Raw genomic sequence first — 14,049 nt, forward strand, 5'->3', positions numbered from 1 at the left:
TCGTATCACTGTGTTTGTTTGCGTCGTGGTCAATTGTTGCCAGTCAGTTTCCAGCTTGAGGTACGTTCATTTCAACCGTGTCCATCCAAGAACATCGCAAGCATTCAAAACTTCACATTGACCACAATTCCGACGTGGAATCAACACCGACATCGACATCAACACTATCACGCAATACTACACCCCGCCTACACGCAACAATGGCGGAGAATACGGACATGGACAATCTCCTCGAGGACTTTGAGCAGCGGCTGAAATGCCATTACGTGCACCCCAGCTGCGAGCATCCTCTGCCAGCTCCAACTCGTCTCACACGCTACCTCCTTCCAACGTCTCTTGAAGTCGTGGGAATCCACATGCCCCATGCACCAATTCAGCTCCTGCTCGTAGCCAACATAACACCAAAGACTCTCTGGGGCGAGGTTGAAGAGGCCTTCGAAGGTAGTGCCTACAAGGCGACCGTGGTGAAGACCCGGACTCACCCCACCAGCCCTGTGACGGAAAAGGGTGCGAAAATGTCGATTCTGCTAGTCGAAGCACATGGTCATGTCATTCTTCTGGAGTATTGCCAGGTTCGAGCGGTCGGCGAAACAATCGATATCCACGGCCGCATCAGAGAACCAGAGCCCAGTACTCAGCCCCAAGGATCAACAGCCCACAGTGACTACCCTCTTCTCAATGGCGCACGAAAACTACAGCGTATTGCCGCAGATCATGATAGGAAAAGCGATTCGGACGTCGAGTCGTGGCGCCAGCATGCCCATCGATGGTTGCAGTGTGCGTATGACCACGGGATGCTCTCTAGACGCTTGCAGACTCTAGATCCCGAGCAAGTTCTCGAAGCTGCCCAGTGGTTCGGTGGCGAGATCTCAGAAGCGGACATGATATCTAATCTTTGGTCAAAGTTCTCACAGGTAAGCCYCCCCGTTTCGTTCGAGCCTCGCAAACTGCGTGTCTGCATAGAGAGTACTTGTCTAACATTTGTTCTAGCGAAGTCCAATCATGTCAGAGGACCCGTGGAGGGTCGCTTCACCCTGCGGTGGACTCGAGGCGTTCTTGCGCAAGCAGCAAAATTGCRTGGTGATCAAGGTGAACTATTGGGCGCCCGGTTCGACACGCCTCTTTTCGGACGCATTCTTCGATGTGGTGGCCACCCTCTCGGACGATCTCGGGAAAGAGGGCCGAATGTTCGGCACTGTGTGGCCGTTCTACCTATTGGATGAAGCAGAAGAAGACGGAACAGTGATGTACATCATGGGCGTCCAATTCGAAAGCAATCTGTACGTGCTGACGCCGGCGTTTCCACACTGCGTGCGCTGACAGATCTCACAGCATCATGGACGGCGCTGTGGATGAAGATGGAGAGACGATTGACAGAATCTTCGGCACTGAAAAGGTGTACGATGTTGCGCGAGACCTCCTGGGGCACAACTATCGCCTTGGTAGGAATAACGATGAGAACCAGTGCTACGTAAGTTGACCCTCCAAACATATCATATCCCGCTCTGGCACTGCTAGGGTTGCCACGCACTTGATCGAAGTCTGGCTGGAGGAGAGCACTGATTTTGTGGTTAGATCCAATCAAGTTACGCGACGGACGACTTCTTCCTCCGCGCGAACGAATATCTGCAAGTCCCCGTGGCTCCCGTACGTGGATTGTCTCTATCATCTCTTCCCAGAGTTCCTGGAGAAGCTCTAGATGGTCCCGCAGATGTCCATCATCAAACCACAGGAGAGACCGCAGATCCTTCAGCGAACTTCCGCACTGGAAAGCAGGTTCTAGACCAGCTACGTTGGGATCCCAAGTACGCTGGTACGCGGAACTTTGAGGTGGGCTATGAGGATCGCTTTGTCGATGAGCTGCTTTGGCTGCGGATCGAGGACTGGATACAGACTACGGAGGAGGAAGAGTTCATTCCTCTCCACCGGATCCGTCAGTAAGTTATCTCCTGTTTYGAGGGCTTTGAACCATGCACTGCTGCGGCAGTTGCAAGTTATATTGAAGGTCTTTATGGGGAGAGCGTTTACTAATTTACCTCGCGCAGATACAGAAACATCGCCACGAAGGAAGTCGTGTGGGATCGCGCAATGCGAATCGATAAGCTGAAATGAGTGGATGAAAGCGCTATCGGGAGGATAAAAGGAGAGTCCTAGTATGCATCGCAATTGGACTGCTGTGCGAATGAGATACCGACTCTGCTACATGCCACGAATACAATGCTCTGAATGACCTTCTTCTGCTTCTCAACTGTTGATGTGACTGCGAGAGCCTTGTACTCTACCAATCAAGCTCCTTTGCAGAGCCATTACCACATCCTTCTTCCCCCTCCACCAAATCCCGACTCCATTCATAAACCGCACCACGCTTCACATACGCCTCCTGATCCCACTCAACCTGAGCCAGCGCCTCACAAACCCCAACCTCCAAAATCGACGCCGAAGCCCTCTCAACTCCATCCCCTTTATCCAAAAACCTCAAATACTCATCCAAAATCAAATAACTCTTAGCCATAAGCTCATTCGTCTCCGGCACAAAACAATCCAAATGCTCATGTCTTCTACAAAAATCCCCAAATTGCTCCTTACTAACCAACACATCTCTCACATTCCGTTTCCGCTGATCGAGCAACGTCTCCATTGTAGAAGCATCATTTTCCCCTCCAACGGGCAAAACTTGAAAGACTTTCCATCGGAAGGGATCCAACAAGGTGATCGTCGACGCCATATCCTCTTCCCAATTCCATCGTAGAACTACAGTGTTGAGTTTGAATTTAATCCCCATTTCTCGACACCAACCTCTAATCAAGAATAACGTCTTGACATTCTCCCCCGTTCCTCGTCCGATTTTGATATTAGTAGTTTCGTTGAAACTATCACAGCTCACCCCCAAAACATCTACATACCGACCATATTTCTCCAACCATTTTTTCGTGATTTTGGTCCCGTTGGAAATAATCGATACGGATTCCAATGCGAGGTCTTGTTTGCAGAATTGGCATAACATGCCGAGTTTGGCTGGGTAGAGAAATGGTTCTCCGCCTGCGAAATTAATCTTTTTCATTCCGGCTTCTTGGAGGAGTTTTAGTCCGCGCTTCATGTCTGTGTCTGTGGCGATGTGGGAGATTTTTTCGGTGTGGAAGCAGAAGACGCAGGTTTTGTTGCATTTGCGGGTGAAGTGGTAGTTGACGGAGAGTGGTTTGGTGGAGGGGGCTTTTTGCCATTTGCGGACGAGGGTTAGGAGGGAGTAGGTAGCGATGAGAATGACTGTCAAGATGATGGTGATGAGCGCCATGGTGTGGATGATAACGAGTGCTCATTACGCTTGGTGAATGGGTGGAATATATGCAGTGAGAAGCTTGTTGTACAAACAATTTTGAGCCCGTTTGATTGTTGTTTATCAGAGTAACACAAATCAGGCTGCTGGCACACATCAGGCTGCTGCCAGTCATTTCAGTGATTGCGTTACTTACATCTTCTGCCATGGATCCACATATGCATATACGCATCTGTAGTCATCGAACAGTCCCGGTGACAGTGACTGACTCATGGTACCGCCTCCCTTGTCCATCGCAGGGAGCTTCAACGCATTCGTGAAGATCTACTATCCGCCTGATCTTTCGGCGTACTCTGGTGGCTTTAGACCTGCCTCCAACCTGGATAATGTTTGCGATGGTATGGTGAGCTGATTGCGTGAGGCTGTATTGTTGGTCCCTTCGTTTGTCGTTTGCGGCGGGGCGTAAGGTGGAGGGGCCTCGCCATTCGCGTCGAGTCCTTCTTCTCTTTGATCGGGTGACACGCCTTCGCTGCGTGAGTTGTGATAGTCCCAGAGATCGACCTCGTTCTCGTTCCGCCTTGAACGCTGTCGCGCCAGTTTTGTCCTGCGAATGAGAACTGCGACTATGAAGAGGAGGAGAACAATGGCGACTCCAAGGAATGCAAATAGGTATGTCTTCATAGGAGTACCGCGGGATATGTCTGGAATTCCTCCCGAAGCGTCGTCAGTTGCTGTCGGATTCAACGTCGATGTGGAGTCTGCGGTCGCTGCGGCGGCAGCCATATTGGCTGTGGTGAAGGCCGCTGCCTTCTGAGCATGTAGTGCGCGAGGTTGAAGATTATCTTGCGCCAGTAGGCTCTCCCGCATCCCGGTATTGGTGATCCTTGCAAATGCTCACCCGCGGTTTCCGGGGACACGCTTCGCTGTGTACAGGGGTACCTTTGAGTATCTTGCCATGGATTCAAGACTTTGCTATTGTGCTGTACAAGAACCTCGGGGCAGCTCTTGATAGCAGCAGCATGGGCGTTCCGGGTTGCTCTTGAGAGTACTGCATGGTTCGTTCCCCAAGTACGTGGTTTAGGATGGTGCTTGAAAGGTTGTATGGAAAGATGTTGAGAGTACGAACATACGCAACCGAGTACAATACTGACAGTAAAAGGCAACGCGGAAAATGAAACCAGGAGTGAATTGTACTCACCAATGACCACGCAACGRTGTCTCTTTTCAACGTGGGTGTGGGCGTAATTGTAATGCAGAAGGCAAGTGTGAAGCAGCGCGTCGATGCGAGAGAGGGAGAGAGAGAGCGCGCCGAAGCTGAAATCCGACGAACCGAAACTTTGTTCATTCCTCTTTCACACACATCCTCCAAACATCAACGACCAATCTCATCCGAACAATGCCACGCGCAATCGCAGGTACACATACCAGCTTCTCTATCCACCACGTATCATGGCTGACTCCTTTGGGGCTGCAGGCGTCTTGGTCGAATGCGATCCATCCATCAAAGCCATCATTCAGAAGATCAACAATGAGCAGGGCCACGACATCATCATCGAAGACATCGACGACGAGCATGTGCTCATTAAGAGTGCCAAAGAAGATGAACTGAAGAGGCTGCTCAAAGAGGTAAATCTTGCTCTAGACGACCACAATCTATTCAAGTTGCTGATAGTCTGCAGGCCCTCAAAGACACCGTCAAGGAAGCTGAGGAGAGTACTGACGAAGACTGAGGGCTTATTGTGACAGTTGAGATCTTCATCGTTCCTGCGGGATGTCACATGTCGATTGCCGTTGTGAAGTTCCAAAGCACCTGTGTCTCTGCTCAACGGCCGTGTTTCAACATCGAGGCCGCAGCTCTAACAGAACTACACCATGCTCGAACCAGCGCCAGTGCATATTGTATCGGAACTAGGAGCGCCAAAGCACTGCGCGCTGTCGTGCCTTTCCAGGATGCGCTCGTCGAACGACACGATGTCACGATGGAAAGTCGGGCCAAACGATTAGTTGGTACACGTGAAGCAAGAAGAGTGCAATTGGCCAATGATGCTGTTCATTGAGCACTTTATACTACCAGAATTCAAACAGGAGTCAAATCAGGTCATGGAGGTCTTCTGCTCGGCTCCTTCGATGGCTGAAACCCATGGAATTCTATCAGCAGCATAGAGCTCCAACACTGGCTTTGCCTCTCCCAATACCTTCGCGTCGTCCAAAATACCAGCCTTGACAATCTTCGCGTCGCCGAATGTCTCACCGTCACGCCAAAGGGTAGAGCCACAATCGCCGCAGAAGTAAGAGGTGATGGACTTGCCGCTATCGGCCTTCTTGGTAATGGTCTTTGGTTTACCCTTGGTCACGGAGAAGCCATCGCCTGGGACAATGAAATTTGTGGAGTAGGTCGAGCCAGTGATCTTACGGCAGTCTCCGCCTTTGCTGTAAGTTAGAAGAATGTTCACTTCGCCGACAGTAAGGGATGCACTTACAGTGGCAGAGCGCCTTTGCTTGAATCTCTCCAGTGCTCTTCACACGCACTGCGTCACAGAAACAACCTCCTTCCATGATGTCGAGCTGCCTAGACTTTTTGATATGGTTCTTTGAAATCCGATTGGCTGATTGGGAGGTCAAAAGAAAAGCACCTTGATGGACAGTGAAATACAAGAGCTCGCCACAGCCCGGCAAGCCTACTTATACAATCGCTTGCAGTACGCCCTTACTTTGGAAAAGTACCTTATGTCATTGCGGCTCAGAAGCTCGCAGAGCATGCGGGGTCGCACAAGAGCTCACGGCTATCTGGATACGAATGACGGCTGTCCGATCCAATTGCAGCAATGCGTCTCTGATAGCGCAGACCCAAGCCAATCGCGATTACAAGTCCGGCCCTTTGAACGGAAAGAAGGAGACTATTACTCAAGAAGCGGGTCAGCGGTGGAGAGCTTCGAGCTATGCCGGTGTTTCGGCGTTTTGTGCTTTTCACTGGCGCCTTTGAGCTGGATCAATGAGCTCTCGTGCTTGTCTACAATGAGGAACGTAGAGAGCCAGAAACTCCAGAAAGAGATGAATAATGCTGAAGTCAAAGGACCTGTATTTGAGAGAAGAACTTACAATCGATGACTTACCTCATCTTAGTTGCGGTTCAAGCGGGAGTCTGCGACTCACCATTCTGCGCAAAGGCTTCGATAGGAGATGGTCTGCTCCCAAAGCTCATTTTCGCTGATCATCTCCTGCTGAAAGTGTTCGATCACGTCGGGGTGCAAAGCAATGTACAACCTTTCTCGTTCCCGGAAAGCTCTCAATCTCAGGTCCTTCATCCACGACTTCAAGATGCGATTATTATCCACTCCTTCCTGGATATCTAGCTCCCAAATCTCCGAGCATATTGTTCTGAGATCGAGGTCACGAGCCCACTGGGTCTTGACGATGAAATGAATCGCGAGCTTCACATCCGCGTGCTGGGCTCTGAAGAACGCGGCGCGGTCTGTATGGGAACCTAGCTTCTGTGTCCGACCAAAGTCGATGAGAACCGCATCTGGGTAATCTTTATACTGGCCAGTCCCGCCCCTGAAGAGGAGGTTCTTGGGATGTGTATCGCCGTGTGTGTACATCGGCCAACTCCTACATTCTTTCCCGTTCTTGTCGCCGAAATGAAGAGCCAGTAGACCTTGAGTTACTTGAAGCACTAGATGCCAACCGAAGGAGACTGGAGAGAAGGATTCAGGCGAGCGGTCGAGGCTGAGGCGGAGGTTGTAGAGTAAGTCGCAGTATTTTTCGAATGTATCGCCTGTGAGAAGCTCGAGGGTATACCAACTCTTTCCTGTGCTGGCAGCATCGGCATCACGTATTCCTACAAGGTTTGGATGTCCCTTTTTCGCAGTGTGGCTCAGCACAGTAATCTCGAGGTCCATGTTGTCAGCTGAGCCGTTTGTCTTACCTTTGCAGATCTTGATTGCTTGTAGGGAAGCTCGTAGACGGCGGCAGGCTTCGTTGTGCTCGATCTTGTGGGAGTCAAAGACTGCGAGGGTCTGGTCCGCGATTGATTTGGGAAGCGAGAAGTGTGCGTGCGCGTAGGATCCTGTGCTGATCTGCCCCAGGACATAGTGTTGGTACCTTTTGGCGAAGTCAGCTGCTGTCTTGAGCGGGCTTGCCGGTAACGATGCCATGCTGTTGAAGACTGAGAAAATGGAGATAGTATAAAGTAGGTGCTTGGATGGAGAGATCAGGATGGAGGTACTGGGATGGATGTACCAGAATCGAGACGTACATTCTTCGGCGTGCGTTCGACAATCGTTACAGGTACACTGGCAACGGTCTTTGACTCTCTTAGCCACTGTGTCAATCGAAAGGCATGGTCCGGGGACAATGCTTCGTCGATGCTTGAAGGCAGCACATCCTGGAGTTAACTCCGCGGCCACGAGACCGTCTGCACTGTGCTTAGGCGAGACCTACGCGTCCTCGGCCTGCTCTGGGCAATGGTCGATCAATCAATCGATCATCTCTGCAACGAATGGTCTGTACTTCTATCGTCCCATGCCTTCCCCTGTATAGAGAAGGAAGAGAAGGACATACGTCGATGCTGCTAGAGACGAAAAGGACTCTGCTCCCCTGCTCCCCTGCGTATGACATGCATCCCCACACGTCCCAAGCAAAAGCTAATGCGGGTGGTGCCTAGATTGGGCAAGCGGCACGTTCTCCAACACTTGACAAACCTCACCTCTCTCTTCCTTTTCCCCTCCACCCCACTCTCTTTTCCCCAACCACCACCACAAACACAAGACATACCCAACCCAACTCATCAAACGGGCAACAGGCCCTCCGACGTATCGCCATAAGTTCGCGAATACCGTCAGATGACTTGCTCATCCCAATTGATGAGTGGATTCGCGACCACCCTCCGCCGTCAGGGCCCCTCCCACCTCTCCCTATCCCCATCCCCATCGTCCGTGTTGTTCCTGCTCCATCTGTCGCGCGTCCAACTCTAGACTGGTCACCCCCGGGATTGGTCTCGGCATTTTCTCCTTATTCGTCCGCCGAAAGCATGACGTCAGCCCTCGACGACGAAGATCTCTCGCTCTCCATGGGCACACGCCGCGGCTCCCGAGACCCTCGCGATCCACCACCACCCGCCTCGCACGCTCAAGGACAAGCACAAGCACCCGCTGTCCCCAGCATGTCTCAACTTGGCCCTTCGGTTCCCGTGGTCCGCACGCCGGCCGCCAATGGCACCGGCAAGGCCACCGTCCGCCTCGGACAATACAACGTAATCAAGACACTCGGCGAGGGCTCCTTCGGCAAGGTGAAGCTGGCGACGCATGTCATTAGTGGACAGCAGGTCGCATTGAAGATCATCTCCCGCCGCAAGCTCGTCACGCGCGACATGGCCGGCCGCATCGAGCGCGAGATCCAGTACCTGCAGCTCCTGCGCCATCCGCACATTATCAAACTGTACACTGTTATCACCACGCAGCAGGACATCATAATGGTGCTCGAGTACGCGGGAGGCGAGCTGTTTGACTACATTGTCAAGCACGGCAAGATGCCCGAGGCCAAGGCCCGCAAGTTCTTCCAGCAGATTGTCTGTGCGGTCGAATACTGCCACCGCCACAAAATTGTGCATCGCGATCTGAAGCCGGAGAATCTGCTGCTCGATGAGAACMTGAACGTGAAGATTGCGGACTTTGGCTTGTCGAACATCATGACCGACGGCAACTTCCTCAAGACGAGCTGCGGCAGTCCCAACTACGCCGCTCCAGAGGTCATCAGTGGTAAGCTGTATGCAGGTCCGGAAGTCGACGTGTGGAGCTGCGGCGTCATTCTCTACGTGCTGCTTGTCGGCCGTCTACCGTTTGACGATGAGTACATTCCCGCCTTGTTCAAGAAGATTGCACAGGGCAACTACTCGGTCCCGTCGTACCTCACCGAAGGTGCAGTGCATCTCATCAGACGTATGCTGCAGGTCAACCCGGTCAACAGAATCACGATCCAAGAGATCAGAAACAACAACTGGTTCAAGACCGATCTGGCTGACTACCTTGAGCCTCCCGTCGAGGACTTCCTGGACACCGGTGTCGACCCTAACAAGGCCATCGATCCCCACAGCCTTGCTGCGAGCAAGCCAGTCGCTGAGCGAGAGCAGCTTCATGTAAGTGTCGTCGGCAAGCTTGGCAAGACAATGGGCTATGCCCCATTGGATGTTCAAGAGGCTCTTTCCAAGGACGAGCCCAGTGCCATCAAGGACGCCTATCTCATTGTGCGCGAAAACCACCTCATGAAGAACAATCCTTCTGTCATCGATGCTCAGCCGGAGTTTCCCAACTCTCCCCCAGCAGTCTATCCGTTTCCTTCTCACTTGACAGAGTCCACGCGTGCTCGAGCATCAGCTACCCAGCCGCGTCGCATGGCTCCTAGCGCACCACGGGAGGCCACCGGTAGGCACAATTCAAATGCTTCCATCCAGTCCCCAATCGACACTCGCTCGCCAATCTCTACTGTCGCTATATTGCCGTCATCGCTTCCCGACTACCACAGTGCCTTCATGAAAGGCCAAATTGACAAGTCTCATTCTCCCGCCACGGCGGAGGACGATCCATCCCGTCCACGTACCAAAGAGGAGCAAGACGCCACGGCTCGGCACCTCAAGCCGCACACAAAGAGCGCTACCAACATCAGTCGCGCTGCCCATGAGAAGCCCGAGCCAATGACTAGCCTTCCAGCGGGTCACCACGGCAAGGAAAAGTCCAAGAAGTCTCGGACCACCAAGTGGCAATTCGGCATCAGAAGCCGCAACTCGCCATCAGAGGCGATGCTTGCCATTTACAAGGCACTGCAGAACATGGGTGCAGACTGGGAGGAGCCAAAGATCAAGGACATGAACGCTCCGGGCAGCGGCGGATCGAGCCCGGAGAGAAACGACGACAGAACTCGCAGCAACAGTCCAGAGTACAGTGACTCTGATCCAGGATCCGGAACGGATCCCGAGTATGCCACGCATGAGGAGCAGGAGGCACGTCGTGCGAAGCGCCGCTCCGTTAAGGACAGTGCAGCCCAGCTTCGTGGACGCAAGCGCCACGGTCGCTGGAACAACTGGGGCTACGATCTCCCCGACGATCCCTGGGTCATCAAGGCACGCTTCAAGAAGGACGGCATGTTTCCAAAGGGCATCCCGCATCCCACCTCAGCCCACAGCTCTCAGGTGAACTTGCACGACCGACGCCAGAGCGCGGCCATGACCATGACTCCAGGAAACGGTATCGCCTCGCATTCGTCAAGCGTCGCTGGCAGTACGGAAAACGTCGCTGCTACTGGCCCCGCTTCCATGGCTCCCGGTTCTGTAGACTCGGCTCAAAGCGGCAGCACCACCAACGACATGCAGCGGATGGAGCACTGCTTCGTCTACGTTACCATTCAGCTGTATGCTATTGAGAAGGACTTTTATCTGGTGGACTTCAAGTGCGCCGGCTACGAGCGACTGGTGAAGCGATTCGAACGTGAAGTGAACGGCAGCAATGAGAGCGACGTTGTGCGTGTCGATCATGCTCCTCCTGGCTACGATGCGGGTGACGACTATGAGGTTGACGAAGACAACGATGAGCTGATTGGCGTTGGCGCACCTCAGGACGTCAAAGATATTACTAGTCCCTTTCCCTTCCTGGACGTGGCCAGCAAACTCATCATTCAGCTCGCTTCATCTGGAGATTAGCTATACCGTAGATTTCGGGGCGTGAAAGATGGAGACCTGCCGTCGCACGAGCAGCAGGTTGATGTGCCTCGTCCAGCGGGCGAGCAGTCACCAGAGGGCAAGCAATCACCAGAAGGCAAGAAGACGTGCGCTGTGCGTCCACCACAGGGCCAGCAGCCGTCCCCACAAGACGAGGAAGAAGACTATCTGGGCATGATTCACTGATGCACTGAACGAATCAGACTAAGCAACACATGGATACTTGCTATGGGAAATGACGCACGGGAAGTGCAGGTGGAATTCGATCGCTACAAATTACGAACGGACGACACGCTGAGAGTGCTTCCGGCGGGGATGATGGCTGCTATGCTATGAAGTATGTCCACCATGGGGTGTGCCGACGGATTAAGAGAGTATGATATACAGTGCAGGCAAGGAGGTGGACGCCCGGCGCTTTCAACTCACCGCGACGCTTAACCATATGAGTGATGAGCTCATGAAAACGAAGGAGAAAACCCACGAATGAAATGAAAAACGATACCCCAGTTGCTTGTGCTCGCGTTGCCGTGCTTGAATGTGATTTCTAGTAGATGGACGAAGTCATGGCTTGCGTTGGTAGAATGCACTCAAACTTCGTGCGATTTCTCACATCGCTGAGCTCAAGGGCCAGTGAAATTGAAGATTGCCGCCTCTCCCTCTCCTTGTGGTCAATCGACGACAACGCTTACGAACCGGTGGCTACAAGCACAAAAAGCAGCAGCCTTACGGGGAGTCAAACCCGGGGGATCAAAAGTCTGACTGACCTAAGAATGTCTTCTTCCTAGACAACCGTGCTGCCGTTGTTGTAGGAAATCCAAGATTTTTGCCTGCTACAGCTAAGGCAGGGCGGCAACCTTCAATTTCACCGGCCCTTGGCTGCATTCCTTTTAGAGAAGAGCAGTTGCGTTCCTTATAGGGGAGAGGAAGTCTACTGTTTTCAAGCTTTTATTCACTTAAGAAGACTGGGTCGCGAAAGCGATGATCAACCAGGATCAACCAGGCGCTTAGTTGCGATACTTCAGTGTTTGGTCCGTCTGCCTTGGCTCTTGATTGATGCTGAATGGTAAAACATGGGTAAAGCGACGTTCGCCGGTGGGAGAACGTCTGGCATGGCATTGCAGGCGTTTCTGGGGGTACGAATGACCAAACCAAGGTACGGACTGCATCGCGCATCGGAGTAAATCCATCCTTGTTCCCGCCACGTAAGAGCCACGTTGAGTAATCKATCTCTCCTGCATTGGATTTCCATGGAGTTGATGATAGTAAGAACAATTTACCACAACAAAGTACTCCTCCAATTGAAGTTGTACGAAAAACTAAAGGCCCTGCTAAATGCCGATCTCCAAGGCAACTTTGCTTACTTACCTTTGGCGTGGAGATTGCGCCTTTTACGACCCGTGCCTGCGTCCTTCGTGCGGGGAGTCGTTACTACGTCGTACCAAATCAGGTCAACATAAGATCTCGAAAGCATTGCGAAGGACTCGCAAGGGTTCTGGAGAGGATGCGACCAATGCATCACATTGCTGTGGAGAGTCACTGAAGAAGCCACTTCCGTCCCCACCCACTCCGGATGTTCGAGAAGTTTTTCCCCAACGTTGCACGGTCGCTACTTGCACGGAGCGCTGTGTGCACGACGTTCGATCTCTAGCGTGAGGCGCAGAACGCCAAACGAGTCTCGATTTCCTCAGGCCTCGCGTCCTCTTTGAACGCCCGTCTGATGCGGTATCCTCTTCAAGTGGGCGGTATGGTCTGCTGTAGAGATTTTTACGATGTGCATGTCGAACAGCGGTTTCGATCGTTCCATGCGATGATTCCCCGCGTCCCCAATGCGATCGACCGCTTTGTTGGGGTCGGTGTGGAATGTGGTTGCGCGCGCGCCACGTGAATCGTGAATCGACCTTGCGGCGATCGCTGGCAAGGATGTCAAGAACCAAGCGCTTTGTTCGGGGTTGAGAAGGAAACGACGGAGGCAACAATTTTACAACAACAGCGATGACCGAGGTGTCATAAGGTAGGAAAGAAGTTTGAATCGATCTAGAAGGTCGCATCATCGCTCAAAAGAGTATTCCAATTCTCAGGTCATGATGATGGCCTTGACTTTTCCGTGGGAACGAACCATATTAAGTTTTGGTGGACGGAAACGGCTTGCCGCCAGAACCAGCAGGATACGTCAGCGGTCGCCGTTGGTGAAAGCTTTCACTTTAACAGCTCCTGTTTTCCCATTCCTGGCCTCTGTCCACCTCCACCTTTACCTACTCTTCTAACTACGCCACACCATTCCCTGCAGATTCTCCATCCTCCCTACAAGCATCACCAGTCGCCAGACACTCTCATCTTTCTCCTCAGCAACAACAACACCACCGCCGCTATGAAGGTCGCAAACGTCGCGCTGCGCGCTCTGCAGGTACGCGATTTGCGACAATTCGCGTCTTTGGAACGCCATTCTGACAGCATGACTAGCTCCTCATCACAATCATTATCATGTCTCTTGTCGGAAACATGATCGCCATGGGCGCCTCTCCAGCCGTCGTCAACTACGTTATGTTCTGCGCTGTTATCGCCCTGCTCGCACTCCTCTACCTTCTACCCGCTGCCGTCACCGATGGATTGAACTTCCACGCCGCTCTGCCAACTGCTCTCGATGGCGCAATCGTTCTCTTCTGGTTCTGTGCTGCCGTCGCACTCGCCGCTGAGCTCGGTGTCCACAGCTGCAGCAACCGCGTAAGTCTCAACGCATACCTACTGGCCCCCTTGATACAGTCTTAGAAAGAGCGACATACGCTCCTTCCTACTTTCAAGGGGTCGGGTACATCCAATCACTATAGTACATACTCTAACATCGAATAGGACTACGTCACCAGCAACAAGGTCATGCGCGGTGCCAGCCAGGAGTCATCCGCTTGCCGTGAGGCTCAGGCAGCAACCGCTTTCCTTTGGTTCGGATGGGTCACATTCGTCGGAACTCTCGCCATGAGCGCCATGGGCTTTAAGTCTGGCGGTGGTGCCTCCGGTGGCATCCGACGTGGACCTGCAATGGCTCAGGTTTAGAAGACTGGCCAATGCACGT

The 14,049-nt window shown here is 52.7% G+C and overlaps 7 protein-coding genes; 3 read left to right on the forward strand and 4 right to left on the reverse strand.

The window, feature by feature from the left end:
• Positions 1-200: 200 nt before the first annotated feature.
• RCC_08080 (uncharacterized protein) lies at positions 201-1,941 on the forward strand (the record flags this gene model as incomplete). XM_023773332.1 has 4 exons in its annotated part: positions 201-914; positions 991-1,280; positions 1,333-1,471; positions 1,576-1,941. The coding sequence occupies 4 exons, from the start codon at positions 201-203 to the stop codon at positions 1,939-1,941; spliced, it is 1,509 nt and encodes a 502-aa protein (XP_023629100.1).
• A 337-nt stretch (positions 1,942-2,278) lies between these two features.
• Positions 2,279-3,292, reverse strand: RCC_08081 (related to Radical S-adenosyl methionine domain-containing protein 2; the record flags this gene model as incomplete). The annotated part of the gene is made up of 1 exon (XM_023773333.1): positions 2,279-3,292. The coding sequence occupies one exon, from the start codon at positions 3,290-3,292 to the stop codon at positions 2,279-2,281; it is 1,014 nt and encodes a 337-aa protein (XP_023629101.1).
• Positions 3,293-3,601: 309 nt separating this feature from the next.
• Positions 3,602-4,057, reverse strand: RCC_08082 (uncharacterized protein; the record flags this gene model as incomplete). Its single annotated transcript, XM_023773334.1, has 1 exon — positions 3,602-4,057. One exon carries the CDS (start codon positions 4,055-4,057, stop codon positions 3,602-3,604), a length of 456 nt encoding a protein of 151 aa, XP_023629102.1.
• A 1,310-nt stretch (positions 4,058-5,367) lies between these two features.
• RCC_08083 (related to DUF636 domain protein) lies at positions 5,368-5,830 on the reverse strand (the record flags this gene model as incomplete). XM_023773335.1 has 2 exons in its annotated part: positions 5,368-5,699; positions 5,755-5,830. 2 exons carry the CDS (start codon positions 5,828-5,830, stop codon positions 5,368-5,370), a joined length of 408 nt encoding a protein of 135 aa, XP_023629103.1.
• Positions 5,831-6,423: 593 nt separating this feature from the next.
• On the reverse strand, positions 6,424-7,428 carry RCC_08084 (uncharacterized protein; the record flags this gene model as incomplete). Its single annotated transcript, XM_023773336.1, has 1 exon — positions 6,424-7,428. The coding sequence occupies one exon, from the start codon at positions 7,426-7,428 to the stop codon at positions 6,424-6,426; it is 1,005 nt and encodes a 334-aa protein (XP_023629104.1).
• Positions 7,429-8,303: 875 nt separating this feature from the next.
• Positions 8,304-10,964, forward strand: RCC_08085 (related to carbon catabolite derepressing protein kinase Snf1, putative; the record flags this gene model as incomplete). The annotated part of the gene is made up of 1 exon (XM_023773337.1): positions 8,304-10,964. The coding sequence occupies one exon, from the start codon at positions 8,304-8,306 to the stop codon at positions 10,962-10,964; it is 2,661 nt and encodes an 886-aa protein (XP_023629105.1).
• Positions 10,965-13,350: 2,386 nt separating this feature from the next.
• On the forward strand, positions 13,351-14,030 carry RCC_08086 (related to non-classical export protein Nce102; the record flags this gene model as incomplete). XM_023773338.1 has 3 exons in its annotated part: positions 13,351-13,386; positions 13,443-13,703; positions 13,830-14,030. 3 exons carry the CDS (start codon positions 13,351-13,353, stop codon positions 14,028-14,030), a joined length of 498 nt encoding a protein of 165 aa, XP_023629106.1.
• Between the last annotated feature and the right edge of the window lie 19 nt (positions 14,031-14,049).

This window comes from Ramularia collo-cygni (genome assembly GCF_900074925.1).
Source record: "Ramularia collo-cygni strain URUG2 genome assembly, contig: RCC_scaffold13, whole genome shotgun sequence".
NCBI lineage: Eukaryota > Fungi > Ascomycota > Dothideomycetes > Mycosphaerellales > Mycosphaerellaceae > Ramularia > Ramularia collo-cygni.